Source organism: Dunckerocampus dactyliophorus, chromosome 17 (genome assembly GCF_027744805.1).
Source record: "Dunckerocampus dactyliophorus isolate RoL2022-P2 chromosome 17, RoL_Ddac_1.1, whole genome shotgun sequence".
Lineage (NCBI taxonomy): Eukaryota > Metazoa > Chordata > Actinopteri > Syngnathiformes > Syngnathidae > Dunckerocampus > Dunckerocampus dactyliophorus.
In genome coordinates this window covers 783,170-805,611 of record NC_072835.1, presented here as the reverse complement: position 1 = coordinate 805,611, position 22,442 = coordinate 783,170, and the positions used below count along the sequence as shown (strand labels likewise).

General features: G+C 41.2%; 1 protein-coding gene across 3 annotated transcripts in view; it reads left to right on the top strand.

Annotated features, from left to right (window-relative positions):
- Nucleotides 1-2,977: 2,977 nt before the first annotated feature.
- The window catches only part of adamts6 (ADAM metallopeptidase with thrombospondin type 1 motif, 6), a 90,008-nt gene continuing 70,543 nt past the window's right edge, over nt 2,978-22,442 (top strand). For 2 of the 3 annotated variants that reach the window (XM_054756666.1, XM_054756665.1), the window contains exons 1-6: nt 2,984-3,466; nt 4,278-4,697; nt 7,480-7,859; nt 16,572-16,740; nt 19,228-19,454; nt 19,553-19,636. In XM_054756666.1, coding sequence (XP_054612641.1) covers nt 4,598-4,697; nt 7,480-7,859; nt 16,572-16,740; nt 19,228-19,454; nt 19,553-19,636 — 960 coding nt within the window. In that variant the 5' untranslated portion in view covers nt 2,984-3,466; nt 4,278-4,597. Of the gene's footprint in view, nt 3,467-4,277; nt 4,698-7,479; nt 7,860-16,571; nt 16,741-19,227; nt 19,455-19,552; nt 19,637-22,442 lie in introns of all 3 variants that reach the window. The other variant, XM_054756667.1, reaches the window with a different exon arrangement.

Sequence of the window (22,442 nt, the reverse complement as noted above, 5' to 3'; positions counted from 1 at the left end):
TGAAGTGACTAGCAAAGAATGTGTGCTACTTGACTTTGTCAAGGTAGGTTGCTTTTATTGATGCAAGGTCCCGCCCCTGCCTTGTCCTTACTGCTGCAACAAAGCACCACTAAACTAACCATGACACACAAAATTACCTTTAAAAATATATAGGGTTTATTAGGGCTGGCAAATCATTCAAAACTGTAATCAAATTAATCAGTTTTCAAATGAATTGATCGTGATTAAACACCATTTGCCACGATGTGTGAAATTTGCACATTTTTGGAGCATTTTATGAACAGAAAGGTAAATGACAGGACACAATTACGCAGTGTAAGCATGTATTAACAGCTCCAAACGAACAGGAAACTTAAATCAAGGTAAAAAGAAAATAGCACACATGTCTGAAAATATATTTGCCCAACACTAGTCACTTTAACATTTCTCACACTTCAGACCACGCATACTATACACGCATAATAGAGAGGTTGTTCTGTGATGTTCGGAGTGTCCTTGAATGCACCTCGCGGTCGTCTGGTGACAATGAGGAAGTGTGGTTCCGAGGCTGGACTATAGAGATGTGTTTGTGAGTTGTAGGTACATATATGCTGTTGAATGAAGTAAAAAAAAAAGAAAAAAAAAGCTTCAGGCTCTGTGTGACTGGGTGGGGGTGTAACAAGTGCCTCCTTCTGACGTCAGAGCGGATGTGTTCCTTGCCACGATGCGCATGCGTTAGTTACACTAAACTTTTTAAAGTAATTAATGAAATCAGTTAGTAATGAAATAAATGAAAACGCTATTTTTGACAGCCCTATACATTGACATGTAACGCATACATAAATGCAGCAAATTATACTTTTCTAGTAAGAGTTACGTTAGTGAGTGATAATAATATCCACTTATTGTTTTTATTTGTCTTTCTGTCTATTTAGACCACACATACACGCATAATGAAAACATTTTTGTGGCTTGGGAATGTCATTGAATGCATCTCGCGGTGGTCTAGTGACAATGAGTAAGTGTGGTTCCGAGTAGTGATGGAAATTTTGGCTCTAGTTCAGAGCCGGTTCTTTCGTCTCACTAAAAAAAAAGCCGACTCTTTCGGCTCCCAAGTGGCTCCTCAGATTTTTGTTTGTTTAAATTAAATTAGTCTTAAATTAGTATCTTACCAAATTATGTGTATTGTGTAAAATGAATTACTAATGTAAAAAATACACTATATCAAATGTTTATTGTTTAAATGGGTTTATTTAAACCTCAGTGAACAGCTACAAAAATTTAAGCCACACATTTTGACCAATGACGTTCCCCTACAAGGGAAAAAAAGACGAGGGGAAAATTAATCTGCTCCCAATTGGCTCCCAACTACGCAAACTGGCTCCTATCCTTCACTTCAAAGAGCCGGCACTTTGTGCCGATTCGTTCGCGAACCGACACCTCAATAGTTCCGGAGGACTAGGGAGGTGTTTAGTGAGGTGGCAATGCATATACACTGGTGATGTGTTCAGGTCAGAATAAAGTTATTAAAGAGCGGCAGGCTCTGTGTGAGGCTGTGTGCTGTCATCACAGAGAGGTGGCTTGACATGATGCGTTCATTGTGCTAAATAATCAGTGAAATAAATGAGTTGCCGCCATTAACGTGCTGGTTTTTGACAGCGGTGGTATTACTGCAATATTATTTATGGTTACGTTGATCAGTACCCTCCTTTCACTTGCTGTCATCACTATTTCTATATGGCTTATGGATAGCTTGATAGCCTTTTATTGCTTTTCCGTTATCAGGGGCATGAATTTGATACGGTGCTGATACCACGCCTTCACGAGTTCCCAAGGTTCACCCTTGTTAAAGGGAACTTCCACACGAGCAGTGATGAACATGTAATACACATGTATACACATACATTTTGGAGAGGCCTTTTATTGTGGCCAGTTGTGAAATAATCTAATCAGCATGAATGACGAATTCTTGCTAAGTCAAATTCAGAAAGATTTGGGAGAAACAGGTGTTCTGTGTGCATAGATGGGGTTTCCCTCCCCATGGCGGAACATTTGGTTCAACGTCCTTCCTGTTTGTTTACAAGTGAGCTCAGGGAAAGTTAATGTCACAGGCAGGAGAAAAAAAAAGGAGCGCTTGATTTGCTCACCCGCACAGTACGGGTAATCTCGCCTCATTGGAGCATTTTTTTGTTCACGTGTGTGTATCCTGTAGTATGATCATGTAATGTCTAACTAGTAATAGTACTTGCTCACGTGTGTCTATCCTGTAGTATGATCATGTAATGTGTATCTAGTAGTAGTACTTGCTCACGTGTGTGTATCCTGTAGTATGATCATGTAATGTGTATCTAGTAGTAGTAGTAGTAGTACTTGCTAATGTGTGTAATGTGTATCCTGCCGTATTATCATGTAATGTGTATCTAGTAGTAGTACTTGCTCACGTGTGTGTATCCTGTAGTATCATCATGTAATGTGTATCTAGTAGTAGTAGTAGTAGTAGTACTTGCTAATGTGTGTAATGTGTATCCTGTCGTATCATCATCACGTGCTCGTTAGGGACCAGTCCAGTTGCAGTTCCTCATTGGGACGCTGGGTGTCACTGCCGCCCGCACGTGGTCTGGCGTCGCAGCCACGCAGTTTTTTCCTTTTTTTTCTTTTTTACGGTGATGGAGGTTCCCCACATAATGAGCGGCTGTGTCTGCTGCAGCTCAGCAACAAGTCTGCGGAGGGAAATAAACCTGAAATATTCAGCAGGCAACCTGCTCATCAAACACGTGCAAATGTGGTGTTTCTACTTTTGTATTTCTATGAATCACGTGAAAGTGTACTTTTCCCTGCAGTTGTGTTCATTTGAAGTCAATGTACGACGAGTGACATGTCAGTCAACAATCACCATGGCAACTATGTCATCACGTGACACTGACGCTGATGCCTTATAATAAGTTTTGTATGGTTTTGTTATTTCATGCCAGCACTGATGGACATGCGCAAAGAGCTTTTTTTTTTTTTTTTAAAGAGAGGCACATCTGCCGTGACATCACACCTCCCTTAAAAAAAGAAGCTGGACTAGTAGTGGGACATACCCTGTCAGGGCGATGTGGAGGAGCAGCCAAGTCGTGCTTGCTTCTTCTTCTTCTTCTTTTTGCATGCGCTCCCCCACCCCCTCCCCCTCTCCTCTCCCCTCTCTCTCTCTGCAACCTCAGCTCACTTTTTAAGCCAGCCTGAGTGAAGATTATAACGGCGGCTGAAAATACAGCCTTCCCCGGGACACAACAACAGAGTTATGAAGTAATTAGGTTGTTTTTTGTGGAAGGGATGGAGAGGATGACAAAGCCCGCCAGGAGATGAGCAAAGAGGAGCGGCTGGGCCGGTGCTTCGTGGGCGGACAGCGAACACTGCACAAGTCTGCATGCAAGTTTCTTCTTCTTCTTCTTCTTTCTCTGCCTCCTCCTCCTGCACGCTTGGACCGGAGCTGACCGTGAAGATGGTAAATATCAGCACTCAGCACTTTTCACCTCCCAGTTGGACTCTTGTGTGAGACAACTTCGCAGTGACAAACTTGCAGAAAGTCCTGCACATGCTTCCTGCATGATGGCCACTTCATTAGGCACACCTGCTCTGAAGCTCCATGCAAATTTGCACAATAAATGTGAGATGCTGTTTGTAATATTTAGACCCTGTGATGAAGTCAAACAGACAAAGAGCTGCGAGCGTGATGCAGCCCAGCGCCTCCTGACACAGCATGCGAGCCTCTGCACGTGTACCTAATGATTTGGCCGGGTGAATGTCTCGGATTACATAATAAAAGCTCATTTCGTCTAAGATCCTGAGCCGTTCATCTGGAGGCAGAAAGTGAGCATCTGGAAGCGTCAAATGGCAGCAGAGCTCCTCGTTCATTCATTCATTCTTTGAGAGAATGACCGAGCAAACGATGTTACTTATGACAAATGAAATGACAATATTGACATCTACACATCACGTTGTTGATGTTTTGGTGGAAATGTCCCATCAGGACTCAAACAACCTCTCTATGGAAGCTAACCTCCCCAAAACTGAAGAGGTAGCTGGCTAGAGGCTGTCAAAAGGCATTTTTGTGAAGAGTTAACACTGACTTAATCTTTAATAATGTTATAGGGTGTATGAGAAAGTGGACCATTTATATAGAAGTATATTGGCCAACAGAGCAGCAACAGAACCAATGTTGTAATAGCAGTAAGGAGCTAAAATAGCTGATTTCAAATGAGTGATGTTGGACCAAGAAAAGAAAAACTTAACTCCTGCTTGCTTTCCTTTGGCAGGAATGCAGATGGACGGGCCGGGGCGAGCGTCCCATCTAGAAGCCTTCAGCACGGCACCTGAGCAGTCTGATGGCTGGCGAGCTGCGGACATGACTCCTAAGGCGTCCCAGACGTGGATGCCGCACTCGGGATAAAATCTCAGCATCCGGGCAGAACTTTTTAGTACACAAACCATGAAGTCGTTATGGTTTGGCCTCAAACTGAGCGCATGTTTGTAATCCCACTGTAGTGCCCTCATCCCCTCCTCCTCCTCCACCCTCCCGCCACCCGCCCTCATCCCCCCATCCCCCCCGCCCCATGTCACAACTTTCCCCAGAATTATGGAAATTTTGTGGAGGACGCTGACTTGGACGTTGAGCCTGGTGGTCATGGCTGCTCCCCAATTTCAGAGCGTCGAGCGACTTTCACACAACTCACAAGGTAGGATGACACGCTCTCTTACCAATATGCCTGTAGTATCCAGCACAGCATTACCGATACCGATATCAACCGATACCAATATAAGCAGCCGGTTCTTTGACTGGATGGATTATAATACAAATATTTAATAATACAAAATAATAGAAACACAGTTGTTCCACTTCACACTTCCAATGTCACGGCTTCATGGTCTTTAAAAAAATATATTCATTCATAAATCATCCTATTATTACTCCAAAACTATGCCTATTTATACAAATTTTACATATTTGATGCCTAAGTGGGGAATTTACAAGCATAAAAATGTCTAAATGAAGTAAAATCCAAGCATTGAAAGAGGTTGTGGTGATGTGTAGTATTGTACGCTGGCCACTAGGTGTCAGTAATCTTACTGTAATGTTGGCTGAGACACAAAAGCACCAGACATTTATTGCAGCTTTGAATGATCTCACAACAGCCACAATAATCCCTAACACGGCCTACGTTTGCTGCCGTAACCCACGCCAAGATAAAACTCAACTCTTAATCCCCAACGTCACTTCCTGTCCACCCACCACTAAGTTCCCCTACACATTTACAGCAACACACGAGCAGAAGTCTGATTTATGTCTTATTCTTTATTATTTTGTCTACTATATTGGGTAATAGGAGTGCAAAGGTGACTATAAGAGTGTTATTTCATGTCTAGAGGGCTCTAATCATGTTAAAAAGTAAACAGGTTTTCTCTGCTCTAAGTATGAAAATATTCCATTTATAAAGAAGGAATCCTACTTGGCTGAAATGGACTTATCGCAGTCGGGTCTGGAACCAATGGAGCGCCATAAATAAATGAGAGATTACTCTACTGCAAAGAAAACGTGCCAAAACACTGTGTGTGATTGTTCCTGAGGTGTGATAGTCGATTAGAAGTACTTCCTGACTACCTCCTGGTGTTTGAACCACAGCTTTATGTCAGGTTGTGACAGGTTGGACTTTTCACATTGCTTCCTGTTTTGGGCTCTTTTTTTGCTTTTGTCTTTCTTGTTTGGTGCAATGTGCAGATGCTTTGCTTTGCAAGGTCCCCACTCTTTCCTGGAATCATTTTCCAGACAGGACTGCTGGAGAGCTCTAAGGTCATATGGATCAATACTCTCAATATTTTGTCAACTTCCAATTGCTGGTGTTGTGTCGAGGCGCTCGGTCCTTAACGGTCTGAGAAGTGGCTAATGCTGGCAGCAAAGTCAGTGGGAAGCACTGGGTTGCAGAACTGCTCAACTGCGACTGGCCGGTAGCGTCACGTAGGGCGCTGTGCCGGGCCGAGAAGATAAGGGGACAACAGACATGCACGCGCTTCACTTTCAACACGTTCACATTCACAAAGCAGGGAAGGATAAATCTTTTCCCAGAATTTTTCCACGACGTTTTTCAATTCTCCATATGTTTTCAATGACTGGAAAATTTGTCAAAAATTGTCCAGGTTTTCTAGGACGTATGGGAACCCTGGTACATGAGTCCGTGTGACTATTTATTATCTATTGACTATCATGACACCCTGTAATGCTGATTTCTTTTCTTTAGTTTTTCTTGGTTGTGGTTCTTTGGAGCGCGTTGCTGTGGCAGAGATACTCAACGATCACACCACTGAAAAGTGTTACAAATGATATGAAAACATTATCAGCAATATGTCTGCTCACAGCGCCGGACTCTAGCATCAGTGAGGAAGAGAAAGTGCAGTCCATGACAAGTTGCCACGCCCCTCTAGAAAGTGAAAGTCAAGTTTGTGTAGAAGTGAAAGTTAAACTTGTGTGAGTGGGGTCACCATTTAAACTGCCCATTCATTTTCACAGAAAAGATTAAGTTACACTAAATCTGGAAATATTTTGAAGTCTGAATTGGTAGCACACTTGTCCCAAGTGAGCTGAACATTTTGATGTTAGATTATTTTGAATTGGTTAAGAAATGGAGGAGGAGTTAGCCAGCAAAAAATGAGGCGGAAGAAGAAGAAGTGGGAAGAAGAAGCGGAAGAATAAATAGATGAAAAATGGTGCACAATTTTATGTAATAATAATAGTAATATTAATAAAGTATCTAACAGCGCGAAAAGCTGAACATGTCTGCCGATGTCATTATTGGCAGAAAACCCATCCCAATACGATCCCATATCTCATTTGTATGCCAATATTGGCCGATAACATGGTTTGTTCAATATGATCGGATATCTCTAGTGTAAACACTAACGTTTCCTCAACAGCTCAAATGGTTTCAGAATACATACAATTCCCAGCAAAGGTGGTTTCTAAAGTCAAACACAAATCCAAATCCTTGTTGGTTCCTAGAGTCAAAGAAGAATCCAAACTCTGGTTGGTTCCGAGAGTCAAAGAAGGATCCAAAAGCTGGTTGGTTCCTATAGTCAAAAAAGAATCCAAAAGCTGGGTGATTGTTTTCAACACAGTGAGGTTGAAGTGTCAAATCCCGATTATACAGTACACAGGCATTGTCCCGCCTCTGTTGCGGCTCTGCTGCTGTTTCCAAATGCAGAAAGCTTTGTGCAATTGGTGGAGCTCATACAGAAGAGCGATACAACATAGGCAGGAACATGCTGGCTTTTCCAGGCTGTGTGAAAGTAGCTTTTTGTTCCATGAATCCAGTACTTGGTTTTTTAAACTTTGCGGCCACCGTAGTTTCTGCTGGTGTTTGGAAATGAGTCTGGCATAGAGGGATTGTGTTGGACTGGTACAGATGCTAAATGTAGCCGTGCTGTTGGAGGTAGGATCCCGTCCAACGTTCTTCTCTGCCTCCACAGAGGAGTTCCTGTCCTACCTGCAGCACTACCAGCTGACTGTCCCGGTTCGAGTGGACCAGAACGGAGAGTTCCTGAGCTACACTGTGAAGCACCACCGGCCCGGCCGACGGCGACGCGGCACGGTGGACCCCTCCCTGGGCCTGGAGGCACCGGAGGCGCCGGAGTCCCGGCTCTTCTACAGACTGTTCGCCTACGGCAAGCACTTCCACTTGAACTTGACTCTCAACCCCCGCCTGGTCTCCAAGCACTTCACAGTGGAGTACTGGGGCCGCGACGGGCTGGAGTGGCGCCACAACACGGTGGACAACTGCCACTATGTGGGCTTCTTGCAGAACCAGCACAGTGCCACCCGAGTGGTGCTCAGCAACTGCAACGGCCTGGTGAGTTCCCCGCTCCGCACAAAGGCGCCCAGCGGACGCCATCCTCACCTCGGCCAAGCGTAGCGGCACACAACACTGAGCGATTGTTGTGTGCCGGACAGAACCTTGGCGGGAGGAGACGCCGCTCGAAGGAGGTCATCTTTTAGTGTCGAGCATCACGGCTTTTACCCTCCGTAAACGTCAGACGTTCATCCCTCCTATTTCTCCCGGGCGAGTGAAGAATTGGATCAAATCTTAACAGGCTTCAAAGCGAGCGCGGGAGGTCCGGCTGCACACAAACGGACGCTTCACGTGGAGCAAACATATTTAAATCTCCGAGCCAAACGTGTTGGCAGCGGCGCCATAAATTCAATTAGTGTTTGCTCTTGCTTCTTTCTCACAGCGCCAAACATGGTCAACATCCAGGCTCTGCATGCGCTTTAATGCAATCACACGTCTGCACTATTTGACTCAGCCTTTCTTCGTGCTGCTTTTGTACTGTAGGTGCCATTGTTGTCTGCTTTCCAGTAATTGTTGGAATGTTAGTCTTGGTCTTCATTGCTTGTTTGACTTCTGCTAATGGATGACTTATTTTACATACTTGACTCCCGCTGTTAGCATCCCTCTCACACATGCTCAGGAATCTTGGAAGATTCAAGATTCAAGAGTTTTATTGTCATATGCATAGTAAAACAGGCAGTTCTACTATACAATGAAATTCTTATTCTGTTCATTCTCCCAAGAAAAGAAAGAAAACACAAGAAAATGAATAAGAACATAAGAAACATAAATACCAATAAATTAAGCAAACAACAGAAGAGACATTAATACAAATAAATAAATAAATAAATAAATAAAGTGCTATGAGTGTGTGCGTGTGTTGCGTGCGGCGTGTGTGAGTGCTTCGTTGAGAAGCCTGATGGCCTGTGGGTAAAAGCTGTTTGCCAGCCTTGTGGTCCTGGACTTCAAACTCCTGTAGCGTCTGCCTGACGGTAGGAGTGTGAATAATGAGTGTTGTGGATGTGTGCTGTCCTTGATGAGGTTGTGTGTTCTTCGTAGGACTCTAGATTTATAAATGTCTTGCAGTGAGGGGAGGGCTGCCCCAACAATGTTCTGTGAGGTCTTGATCACCTGCTGGAGTGCCTTCCTATCACGTGTTGTACAGTTACCGTACCAAACAGTGATGGAGGCGGTAAGGACACTTTCCATAGTGCATCTGTAGAAGCAACTCAGGATTGTGGTGGACATGCCAAATTTCCTCAGTCTTCTCAGGAAGTACAGTCTCCTTTGGGACTTCTTCAGAATTTGTTGGGTGTTGTGAGACCAGGTGAGGTCCTCGCTGATGTGTGTGCCAAGGAACTTGAAGGTTTTCACCCTCTCCACCTCAGTCTCATCAATAAACAGGGGTCTATGCGGCTCCTTTTCCCTTGTTCTTGGGTCGATGATCATCTCTTTAGTCTTATCTGTATTGAGAAGGAGATTGTTATCACGACACCAAGCTATGAGGTCTGCCACCTCTCTTCTGTATGATGTTTCAACACCACCAGTGATCAGGCCGATGACTGTAGTGTCATCCGCAAATTTAATGATGCTGGTGTTGTTCTGGGAGGCCACGCCATCGTAGGTGAAGAGCGTGTAGAGGAGTGGACTCAGCACACACCCCTGTGGGGTCCCAGTGCTCACAATTCTTGAGCTGGATGTGCGATTGTGGACTCTGACTGGCTGGGGCCTGCCTGTTAGAAAGTTAAACACCCAGTTACAGAGGGAGGGTGACAGGCCAAGTGTGAGGAGCTTATTTGTGAGTTTGTGGGGGCTGACTGTGTTAAATGCAGAGCTATAGTCTATAAATAGCATTCTGACATATGTGTCCTGGCCCTGTAGGTGAGAAAGGGCTGTGTGGATGGCAGTGTTGACTGCATCATCCGTGGACCGGTTCTGGCGGTATGCAAACTGTAGAGGGTCCACAGTTGCCGGGATGCTCTTTTTGATGTGGGTCATGACTATTCCTTCAAAGCACTTCATAACAATAGGAGTGAGTGCTATAGGGCGATAGTCATTCAAGCAGGTCACGTTGCTCTTCTTGGGTACGGGCACTATGGTGGTGGACTTAAAGCAGGTCGGTACAGATGCTTGTGCAAGCGACAGGTTAAATATGTTAGCAAGCACATCAGCTAGCTCTGATGAGCAAACCCGAAGTGCACGTCCTGAGATGTTGTCTGGCCCTGCTGCTTTTCGTGGGTTTGTTTTGTTCAGAACCCTGCGCACATCAGCTGATGTCACCGTGAGAGGTGAGTCCTGTGTGCTCCCCAAGTCCAGCCACCCTCTCTGCTCATCAGGAGTTTGGGTGTCAAAGCGGGCGTAGAACTCATTCAGCTCATCAGGAAGTGTGGTTTGGCTGGACGTAGTAGCTATGCTACTCCGCTGTCGATAGTCTGTGATGTGCTGGAGCCCCGCCCACATGCGCCGAGGGTCTGAGGTGGAATAGTAGCCCTCCAGCTTCTGTCTGTACTGTCTTTTGGCCTCTCGTATGGACCTCCTCAGGTCATATCTGGCCTTTTTGTAGTCATCAGCGGTGCCCATGACAAATGCAGTCGAACGAGCACGTAGCTTAGCCCTTACATCACAGTTCATCCACTGTTTTTGGTTAGGGTATTTTCTGTAATACTTGGTGGTGGTAACAGTCTCTATGCATGTGCTAATGTAGCCAGTAACAGCAGAAGCATATTCATCCAAATCAACAGTACAATCTTTCCTCCCCGCTGCAGTTTTAAACACATCCCAGTTTGTGCAGCCAAAGCAGTCCTGAAGTACTTGATCAGTTTCTTCATTCCACACTTTAACTGCTGTACTTACAGGGGGAGCTTGTTTGAGAAGTTGTCTGTATGTTGGATAAAGGAATATGGTACGTCTTCGTGTAGACCATTCCGCATCTACATAGATACACACGTTAACATACCATTCAAAAAACATCTTTTAAAAACACAACCATTCCATATACTGCACAAACGATACGATTCCATGTGATACCAGTCAAGGCTATTTGTTGATGGAGACATGAATTGTACATCATCCAATAAAAAAAACAACTGTATAAAAGTGTCCTTCTTGTAAAAGAGCACATCATGTCCCCAAGCATGCTGGAAGGCAAGGGGTCCCCAACCACCCACATTTTCAGGTGTAATGATTAAAAAAAACACTGTAATAACTACATCAAATTTGACGTAAATGGATATCAATTTTATTTTGTTCCAAAAATAATATACAGTTAGAAATCTCTCAGTTTTTGCATGTTTATTGTGAGCAGCAACTTGTCCCACTTTGTTCGACGCTCCTTGAAGGCACCATGTAACTTTGTCCCACGCTGCACAGATAGACTACTATACAGCATTTTTAGCCTTTTTTCTTTCACCTCATATTTGCTCCCAAATGCTGATACTCTGAACTTATTAAGTGCTAATGTGTATATTTGTTCTCTGAAAAACAAAGTCCTGGCTGGTACTGGTGGATGGTGGCTCTGTATTCATTTAGTGCTTTTAACTTGATTTCTTCCTGTCTTACTTTTACACAATACATCATAAATAAGATCAGTGTGATGGCTACAATGTACATATGTTTTGCTGATGTGTTGAAAATCTTTCCCAGTGATTAGCTAGTGTGTTGCTAATGCTAGCACTGCTAATGCTATTTACTGCTGTGTTCAGTCATGCTAAGCTACGAAGCATGCGCCACAATCCTTTCGCCAGCAGCCCAGGCGCTCACATTGTTTAAGAGACGGACTGTCAAGCGCTTGCTAGTCTTGCGATACCCGGTGCATGTCTCAACAATCCAGTCATCTGAGGATTTATGGATGATTCTTATCCATCCAGGAGGCTGATACCCATGCAGCCTCATCTCTTGCTTGGCAAATTGGATATCCACTCACATCGTTTATCCTTCACAGCCCTAATATACACTTATCTAGTGTATATACAATTATATAGAGTATATAATATACTGTAGTTATATAGTGTATATACAGTTATACAGTGTTTATAATATACAGTTATATAGTGTATATACAGTTATATAGAGCATATAATATACAGTTATAGAGTGTATATACAATTATGTACAGTATGCCAAAATATATAGTGTACATAAAGTTATATAGTGTATATACAATTATATACGGTATGTACAATTATAAATATGTCAATATACAGTTGTATAATGTATATAATATACAATTATATCATGTATATACAGTTGTATAGTGTATATAATATACAGTTATATAGTGTATATAATATAGTTATATAGTGTACATACAGCTATATAGTGTATATAATATAGTTATATAGTGTATATACAGTTATATACAGCATATAATATACAGTTATAGAGTGTATATACAATTATGTACAGTATGCCAAAATATATAGTGTACATAAAGTTATATAGTGTATATAATATAGTTATATAGTGTACATACAGCTATATAGTGTATATAATATATTTATGTAATGTATATACAATTATATAGTGTATATAATATAGTTATATAGTGTACATACAGCTATATAGTGTATATAATATAGTTATGTAGTGTATATACAATTATATAGTATATATAATATAGTTATATAGTGTACATACAGCTATATAGTGTATATAATATAGTTATGTAGTGTATATACAATTACATAGTGTATATAATATAGTATATACAGGTTGAGATGGTATTTCCTGCTGGACATTTTGCCTGTCGCACCTCCTCCAGTGCACTTGGGTCAGATGCAGGGTCGTCAGCTGGTGCCACCTTTCACTGATGTTTCGCCCCCTAGCCAGTACATCTCCAGGTGGGGGCAAGTGGCATCTTGGGATGTCTCCCTACCACACCCTGCATCTGACCCTATTGGGCTCTTTGCACTCTGCTGCCAGCTCGGTGTACTTGAGCCGCTTGGTCTTGTGTGCAGATGGTATTCCCTCTTCTCACGGCACGGTTAACTCAATGATGAGGACGCGCTTGGCAGCTGTGGACCACATCACGATGTCTGGTCTTAGGGTTGATTGCACAATCTCGCTTGGGAAGATGAGCTGCCTGTCCAGGTTGACACGCATCTCCCACGCCTTCCCAGGGGTTAGCAATGATCTTGCCTGACTGCCCTGCGGCTTTTGCTGGTTCTCCCCTGGTTGTACAAAGGAGATGCTAGTCGTTTGGCTGCTTGCTGTTCAGTTAGCAGCTGTTCTGCCACTCGGCTGGGATGGACTCCTTCTTCCAAGCCACCCTCATAAGCCTCCACAAGATTTTGGACACTTGTGGGCTGTTCTTGTCGAACTTATAGGACAGCCCATTTGGTCCGGGTGCTGAGGCTGTTCTCTGTAAGCTCTCTTATTCTTGGTGGAGAGGTGTCAAAGGCAATGGTTGGTGGTGGCGGCCGTGGTATGTGGCCTGGGGAACCAAGTGGTGTGTCTCTGGCTGCATCGGTGTAGTGGGTCTTTGCATATTGCTCCAGCTCTTCCTTGGAGATGTCCAGCTCTACGCTCCGTTTCTCATCCAGCAGCTGTCTGGCATACCTGTATGGATCCTGGAAAAAGGCTCTTCTTTCCTTCTCCTTTCTCTTTCTCCGCTTCCTGATCCGGTCTGCGTGGCGCAGTTTTGCAAGTTTCTGTTTGAGCTCATCCCAGAGTAGCTTTAGACCTGGTTTCTCCTCTGGGGTTGCTTTCCTCCACCTTTTCCGGAGTTGGCATCTGTCGCATAGGAGCTCCTCGATCTGTTTCTCCCTTCGCCCTTTCTGGGTAGGAAGTGGGCGTGTGGCTCGTTTCCCTGTGATTTCTCCGAACCTTTCTTTACACTCCTGGAAGCAGATGTTACTGAGGGCCCTCAGCTTGTCCTCAAATTTGCCTCGCAAGGCTTGCTCCAGGATGCCGCTCAGGTCCCTGTCAAGTTTGCTCCATGCCCCTCTCTCCTTTGCAGTCGGCCACTTGATCCTGCCGCGCTGCTCTCGCTGCTTGGGCATACTTCCTGTTTGTATGGCTGAAGTAGAGACAGTGTGTCCACCATCTAGGCTTGCTGTCTCCATCTCTTGCCCCGTTTCCTCTGCTGTTGCCCTTCCTGCACGGGTCGGGTCCTGCTGCACTGTGGTTTGCTCCCTAGCTTTGGGTCACTTTCGTCTGACCTGCCGAAGCAGTGCAATTGTGCTGTCTGGGCTGCCTGCCACACTTCATCTTTCCTTGATGGATATGCAAGCCTCTGAGTTAGGTCACTTTCTGCCACCCACAACTACATTTCGGAGGAACTTCTCGTAGTCATTATCCATTCCGTTTGTTACCGTTTGGTCCGTCCTGGTGGGCCCTTCTTCCACCCCGCCTCTCGGAGGGCCCTCAGGTTGTAATATAGTTGTGTAGTGTATATAATATAGTTGTATAGTGTATATACAGTTATATAGTGTATATATTATAGTTATGTAGTGTATATACAGTTATATAGTGTATGTAATATAGTTATATAGTGTATATAATATACAGTCATATAGTGTATATACAGTTATATAGTGTATATACAGTTATATAGTGTATATATTATAGTTATGTAGTGTATATACAGTTATATAGTGTATATAATATACAGCCATATAGTGTATATACAGTTATATAGTGTAAGTAATATAGTTATATAGTGTATATACAGTTATATGGTGTATATACAATTATATAGTGTATATAATATAGTTATTTAGTGTATATACAGTTATATACTGTATATACAGTTATTTTGTGTATATAATATAGTTATATAGTGTATATACCGTTATATAGTGTATATAATATAGTTATATAGTGTATATAATATACAGTCATATAGTGTATATACAGTTATAAAGTGTATATACAGTTATATAGTGTATATATAGTTATATAGTGTAAATAATATACAGTCATATAGTGTATTTACAGTTATACAGTGTATATACAGTTATATAGTGTATATAATATACAGTAGTTATATAATGTATATACAGTTATATAGTTTATATAATATACAGTTATACAGTGTATATACAGTTATATAGTGTATATACAATTATATACGGTATGTACAGTTATATAATGTATATAATATACAGTCATATAGTGTATATACAGTTATATAGTGTATATAATACAGTTATATAGTGTATTTACAGTTATACAGTGTATATACAATTATATAGTGTACTGTATATACAGTTATATAGTGTATATAATATACAGTTATATAGTGTATATACAGTTATTTTGTGTATATAATATAGTTATATAGTGTATATAATATACAGTTATATAGTGTATATACAGTTGTATAGTGTATATAATATACAGTTATATAGTGTATATACAGTTGTATAGTGTATATAATATACAGTTATACAGTGTATATACAGTTATATAGTGTACATACAGTTGTATAGTGTATATAATATACAGTTATATAGTGTATATACAGTTATATAATGTATATAATATACAGTTATATAGTGTATATAATATAGTTATATTGTGTATATAATATACAGTTACAGTATATAGTGTATATACAGTTGTATAGTGTATATAATATACAGTTATGTAGTGTATATACAGTTATATAGTGTATATAATATAGTTATATTGTGTATATAATATACAGTTATATAGTGTATATACAGTTGTATAGTGTATATAATATACAGTTATATAGTGTATATACAGTTATATAGTGTATATAATATACAGTTATATAGTGTATATACAGTTATATAGTGTATATACAGTTATATAGTGTATATAATATAGTTATATTGTGTATATAATATACAGTTATATAGTGTATATACAGTTGTATAGTGTATATAATATACAGTTATACAGTGTATATACAGTTATATAGTGTATATACAGTTGTATAGTGTATATAATATACAGTTATATAGTGTATATAATATACAGTTATAGAGTGTATATACAGTTATATAGTGTATATAATATACAGTTATATAGTGTATATAATATAGTTATATTGTGTATATAATATACAGTTATATAGTGTATATACAGTTGTATAGTGTATATAATATACAGTTATATAGTGTATATAATATACAGTTATATAGTGTATATAATATAGTTATATTGTGTATATAATATACAGTTATATAGTGTATATACAGTTGTATAGTGTATATAATATACAGTTATATAGTGTATATAATATACAGTTATATAGTGTATATAATATAGTTATATTGTGTATACAATATACAGTTATATAGTGTATATACAGTTATATAGTGTATATAATATACAGTTATATAGTGTATATAATATAGTTATATTGTGTATACAATATACAGTTATATAGTGTATATACAGTTATATAGTGTATATAATATAGTTATATTGTGTATATAATATACAGTTATATAGTGTATATACAGTTGTATAGTGTATATAATATACAGTTATACAGTGTATATACAGTTATATAGTGTATATAATATACAGTTATATAGTGTATATAATATAGTTATATTGTGTATACAATATACAGTTATATAGTGTATATACAGTTATATAGTGTATGTTGTCTTAGTGGCATTTGTAAATTAGATTATACCAACTGGAAGTATTTCAGTAGCGCTTCTTATGAAAACCGTAGCAGGCTAATCCCAAAGTACCTTTGTTCTATTTCAGGTCATTTTTGGTGAATGTTTTCTTTTTGTCTTCCCCGACAAGCACGGCGTGATAACGACGGAGGAAGAAGAGTATTTAATCGAGCCATTAAAGAACGTATCCTCCATCAGCGCCTGGAAGCTGGAAGAAGCACAGCAACATGTTATTTATAAAGTGTCCGCCATCCCTTCGTCCAAGGAGCACAGCCAGGAGTTCAGCTGCGGCATTTCAGGTGGGTCAGCCTCCGACTCGGCTCGGCCCGGGTCCAAAGAAGTGTTGCATTTTGTGTCCCGACCTGTAAGAGCAAGTCTGTGTGCAACGCTAATCAAACGCCTCGCAGCGCATACGCTGAGTTTGTACATTGTTGCACACAAATCAGGATCAGGATGTTGCATTTTTGAGACCTCGCTTGCTCAATGTGTCTCCCGTGATGGGACAAATTGGTGAAAGGGGGAAAAAATGAACCATGTGGATATTTGGGAAAAGGTCTTATAAGAAACACCAAAAATCTTGCCAGGAAGCTAGCATGCCCTGACACGTAGCATCTTATAGGTTTTTCCCAGAGCATCTGGGTCATAAAGCAAGAAAGACTGGAGCTGCAAAGTTGAAAGGTGCAGGCTCCACGTTGTTTCCATGCAGCCTGCTTGCTAGCAAGCACGCAGCTTCTTGTTTGCTGTACTACTTCTCTACTATTTCAAACAAGTGTCACAGGTGCCACACTGGAAGTACTGGAGGTTCTGCTTTTCGTAAGCCCTACTTTATGTGTCTGGAGCTTTAAATCAGGGGTGCCCATTATGTCCATCGCCAGCTACCGGTCGATTATGAAGGTAGCTGACATCAAGCTCCCCTCCCGAGTTGCTCTTGCTCCCCTACGGTAAAGATTAGCTGGTGCACGGACATCTCAAACTACGCACGGAGATGCAACTTTCATCTTTTTTATTGTGATTATTACATAACAAAAGTTATGTGTTGACTTGTAGCAGCTAGTTATGTAAAAAAAAAAAAAAAAAGGTAGATCATGTCCACTTGTAACTTGCATGCTAGTTAGTTATATAGTGCATGCATACAGCCCTGACATACATGTGCAATGCACATAAACACTCATATTTCTAAATATGGTAAAAATATGTGTTTTCTATATTTCTAGTAGTGTAGAAAAAGTAGCTGGCAGACTGAAAACGTGCTTTAAATGCTAAAGAGCTATATTTGTGCTATCATACACTTACTGTAGCTAACGTGACCGATGACATATACTTTATCACATACAACAACGTAGTAACATTAAGGAGTGGGACAGGAGGACACAAATGTTATCAACACTAGCATAGCTATGTGAGGCGAAAGTGCTAACATTACATTTTGACAGCAACATCATGCTAGCTTAGCCTATTCAATCTATCCATCCATCCATTTTCTATGCCGCTTCTCCTCATTAGGGTCGCGGGGGTATGCTGGAGCCTATCCCAGCTGACTTCCGGCGACAGGAGGGGTACCCCCTGGACTACATTCCAAAAACATGCATGTTAGCTTCATTGGCGCCTCTAAATAGTCCATAGGTATGAATGTGCGTGTGAATGCTTGTTTGTCTATACAGGTATGTGCCCTGCCACTGGCTGGCCACCAGTCCAAAATGATCAAAGTTACAGCTTCATTGTTTGTGTCTGACTGATGGCTCCGTTTCTCCTTCACGACTTGAAAAAGTGAGCGTGTGAGTGCCTCGTCTTTCAAAAGTGGAGCCAACAAACGAGGGAGATGATGGATTTTTCTCTCGTGCGCACCGAACTCTAGAGACACACATTGCTGTCAGAAATGTATCAAGTGAATTGAGCATCATAGGGGACCGTTCAACCCCGACTGCAGCGTATGTTAGCACAGGTATGCCACAGTATGATCACCACACACTTTTATTGAACTTATTTATTTATTGATTGATTTATTACACTTTCTTTAAGTCATTTTTATTTCCAATATATTTATTCATTTGTCTTTTTAAAAAAACAAAAACAAAACATTTTTAATACTTTTATTGAAGTCATTTTTATTTTTTATTTGTTTTTATTTACTTTCTTTAAGTCACTTATTTGTCATATTTTATTCATTTTTTAATGTGTTAATTTATTTTTATTCATTTTTTAACACATTCTTTAAGTCACTTTTATTTGTAATATTTTAATTCATTTCTTCATGTATTTGTTTTATTTATATTTTTATACTTTGAAGTCACTTTTCTTATTTATTTTGCAATTTCTTTAAGTCACTTTTATTTGTAATATACTTTTTGTAACATACCTTTTTCATGTTATTGACATTATTTATACTTGTATTTAAGTCAAACAAAGCCAATGTATTGTTTTTCTGAAATAAATGATCATCTATTGGTGACCTGTTGAAACATGAATAGAGATGGTGACAAGTTCATTAGAGGAAATATTGAAGGCTTTTTGTCCAGGAAGCAAGGAAAGACATAAGCGCACGCAAAGAAAGCATCAACCAGATGAAACAAGCAGATTCTAATTGCACCCAATGGGATATTTCATTGGTGACTCAAATGTTCCATGTCAGACAAGGCTGGTGTATGCGTTCTGTGCTTTACCACCCAGATCCACCAGTTGGAAAGCACCGTCCTACGTGACCCCCTACCCCACATACTCCCAACCCCCGACACCCCCAACCTACTGACTCTTTGTGAACGACTCTGCACTTCACCCTTGTTGTCCAGACCTCATTAAAAGCAACGCACCCCGCAGTCTGCCGAGCGCCCCCTCCTCGGTCCCTGCAGCCCCCCACGGGCGCGACGACACCAACGGGCGGAACGTGACGCACAGAAGCAGGCGCTCCGTCAGCACCGAGCGCTTCGTGGAGACGTTGGTGGTGGCCGACAAGATGATGGTGGGTTACCACGGACGCAAAGACATCGAGCACTACATCCTGTCCGTCATGAACATTGTAAGTTTCATCCTGCTTCTCGCTGGTGGGGGGTGGGGGGGCGTGGTGACGCCACAGTTTGTCTGACTTTGTGTCTTTTCTTCTTTTCTGGAGGTCAGGTTGCCAAACTTTACCGCGATGCCAGTCTAGGAAATGTTGTCAACATCATCGTGACTCGGCTCATCGTCCTGACGGAAGATCAGGTAAAGAAGAAAACTTTCATTCATCAAACTTTGTTGCAACTTGCAACACACAAGCAAAGCTCATCACACAAATGATCTGTTCCAGGGTCAAACTGTTGCCAAGATCAACTAACCTTACAGGCTAACAAGTCAGAGTTCATCTGTCATGCAAGTGTAAAAAGAAGTTCACCACTATTCAAAACTATAGTTAACTACTAAATAAGTTAACCACGAAAGAAGTTGGATGTTGAGGAAGGTCTAAGTTAGACGTTGAGGTGGTTGTAAGTTGGATGTCGAGGAGGTTCTAAGTTGCGCGTTGAGGAGGTTCTAAGTTGGATGATGAGGACGTTCTAAGTTGGATGTTGTGGAGGTTCTAAGTTGGATGATAAGATGGTTCTTAGTTGGATGTTACAGAGGTTCTAAGTTGGCTGTTGAGGTGCTTGTAAGTTGGATGTCGAGGAGGTTCTAAGTTGCACGTTGAGGAGGTTTAAAGTTGGACATTGAGTAGGTTCTAAGTTGGATGTTGAGGAGGTCCTAAGTTGGATGATAAGATGGTTCTTAGAGAGGTTCTAAGTTGGCTGTTGAGGGGGTTGTAAGTTGGATGTCGAGGAGGTTCTAAGTTGGACGTGGAGGAGGTTCTAAGTTGGATGATAAGATGGTCTTAGTTGGATGTTATAGAGGTTCTAAGTTGCACGTTGAGGAGGTTCTAAGTTGGACGATAAGGACATTATAAGTTGGATGTTGAGGAGGTTCTAAGTTGGATGTGGAGGAGGTTCTAAGTTGGATGTTGAGGAGGTTCTAAGTTGGATGATAAGATGGTTCTTAGTTGGATGTTACAGAGATTCTAAGTTGTTGTTGAAGAGGTTCTAAGTTGGCTGTTGAGGTGGTTGTAAGTTGGATGTCGAGGAGGTTCTAAGTTGGACGTTGAGGAGGTTCTAAGTTGGATGTTGAGGAGGTTCTAAGTTGGATGATAAGATGGTTCTTAGTTGGATGTTACAGAGGTTCTAAGTTGGCTGTTGAGGTGGTTGTAAGTTGGATGTCGAAGAGGTTGTAAGTTGGACGTTGAGGACGTTCTAAGTTGGATGTTGAGGAGGTTCTTAGTTGGATGATAAGATGGTTCTTAGTTGGATGTTACAGAGATTCTAAGTTGGTTGTTGAAGAGGTTCTAAGTTGGCTGTTGAGGTGGTTGTAAGTTGGATGTCGAGGAGGTTCTAAGTTGGACGTTAAGGAGGTTCTAAGTTGGACGTTGAGGAGGTTCTAAGTTGGATGTTGAGGAGGTTCTAAGTTGGACGATAAGATGGTTCTTAGTTGGATGTTACAGAGGTTCTAAGTTGGTTGTTGAAGAGGTTCTAAGTTGGACGATAAGGAGGTTCTAAGTTGGATGTGGAGGAGGTTCTAAGTTGGATGTGGAGGAGGTTCTTAGTTGGATGATAAGATGGTTCTTAGTTGGATGTTACAGAGATTCTAAGTTGGTTGTTGAAAAGGGTTCTAAGTTGGCTGTTGCGGTGGTTGTAAGTTGGATGTCGAGAAGGTTCTAAGTTGGACGCTGAGGAGGTTCTAAGTTGGACGTTGAGGAGGTTCTAAGTTGGATGTTGAGGAGGTTCTAAGTTGGATGATAAGATGGTTCTTAGTTGGATGTCAAGGAGGTTCTAAGTTGCATGTTGAGGAGGTTCTAAGTTGGACGATAAGGACGTTCTATGTTGGATGTTGAAGAGGTTCTAAGTTGGATATTGAGGATGTTCTAAGTTGGATGATAAGATGGTTCTTAGTTGAATGTTACAGAGGTTGTAAGTTGGCTGTTGAGGTGGTTGTAAGTTGGATGTCGAGGAGGTTCTAAGTTGCACGTTGAGGAGGTTCTAAATTGGACGATAAGGACGTTCTAAGTTGGACATTGAGGAGGTTCTAAGTTGGATGTTGAGGAGGTTCTAAGTTGGATGATAAGGATGTTCTAAGTTGGATGTTGAGGAGGTTCTAAGTTGGATGATAAGATGGTTCTTAGTTGGATGTTACAGAGGTTCTAAGTTGGCTGCTGAAGAGGTTCTAAGTTGGCTGTTGAGGTGGTTGTAAGTTGGATGTCGAGGAGGTTCTAAGTTGGACATTGAGGAGGTTCTAAGTTGGACATTGAGGAGGTTCTAAATTGGATGTTTAGGAGGTTCTAAGTTGGATGATAAGATGGTTCTTAGTTGGATGTTACAGAGATTCTAAGTTGGTTGTTGAAGAGGTTCTAAGTTGGCTGTTGAGGTGGTTGTAAGTTGGATGTCGAGGAGGTTCTAAGTTGGACGTTGAGGAGGTTCTAAGTTGGATGTTGAGGAGGTTCTAAGTTGGATGATAAGATGGTTCTTAGTTGGATGTTACAGAGGTTCTAAGTTGGTTGTTGAAGAGGTTCTAAGTTGGACGATAAGGAGGTTCTAAGTTGGATGTGGAGGAGGTTCTAAGTTGGATGTGGAGGAGGTTCTAAGTTGGATGTTGAGGAGGTTCTTAGTTGGATTTTACAGAGATTCTAAGTTGGTTGTTGAAAAGGGTTCTAAGTTGGCTGTTGAGGTGGTTGTAAGTTGGATGTCGAGGAGGTTCTAAGTTGGACGTTGAGGAGGTTCTAAGTTGGATGTTGAGGAGGTTCTAAGTTGGATGATAAGATGGTTCTTAGTTGGATGTTACAGAGATTCTAAGTTGGCTGTTGAAGAGGTTCTAAGTTGGCTGTTGAGGTGGTTGTAAGTTTGATGTCGAGGAGATTCTAAGTTGGACGTTGAGGAGGTTCTAAGTTGGATGTTGAGGAGGTTCTAAGTTGGATGATAAGATGTTCTTAGTTGGATGTTACAGAGGTTCTAAG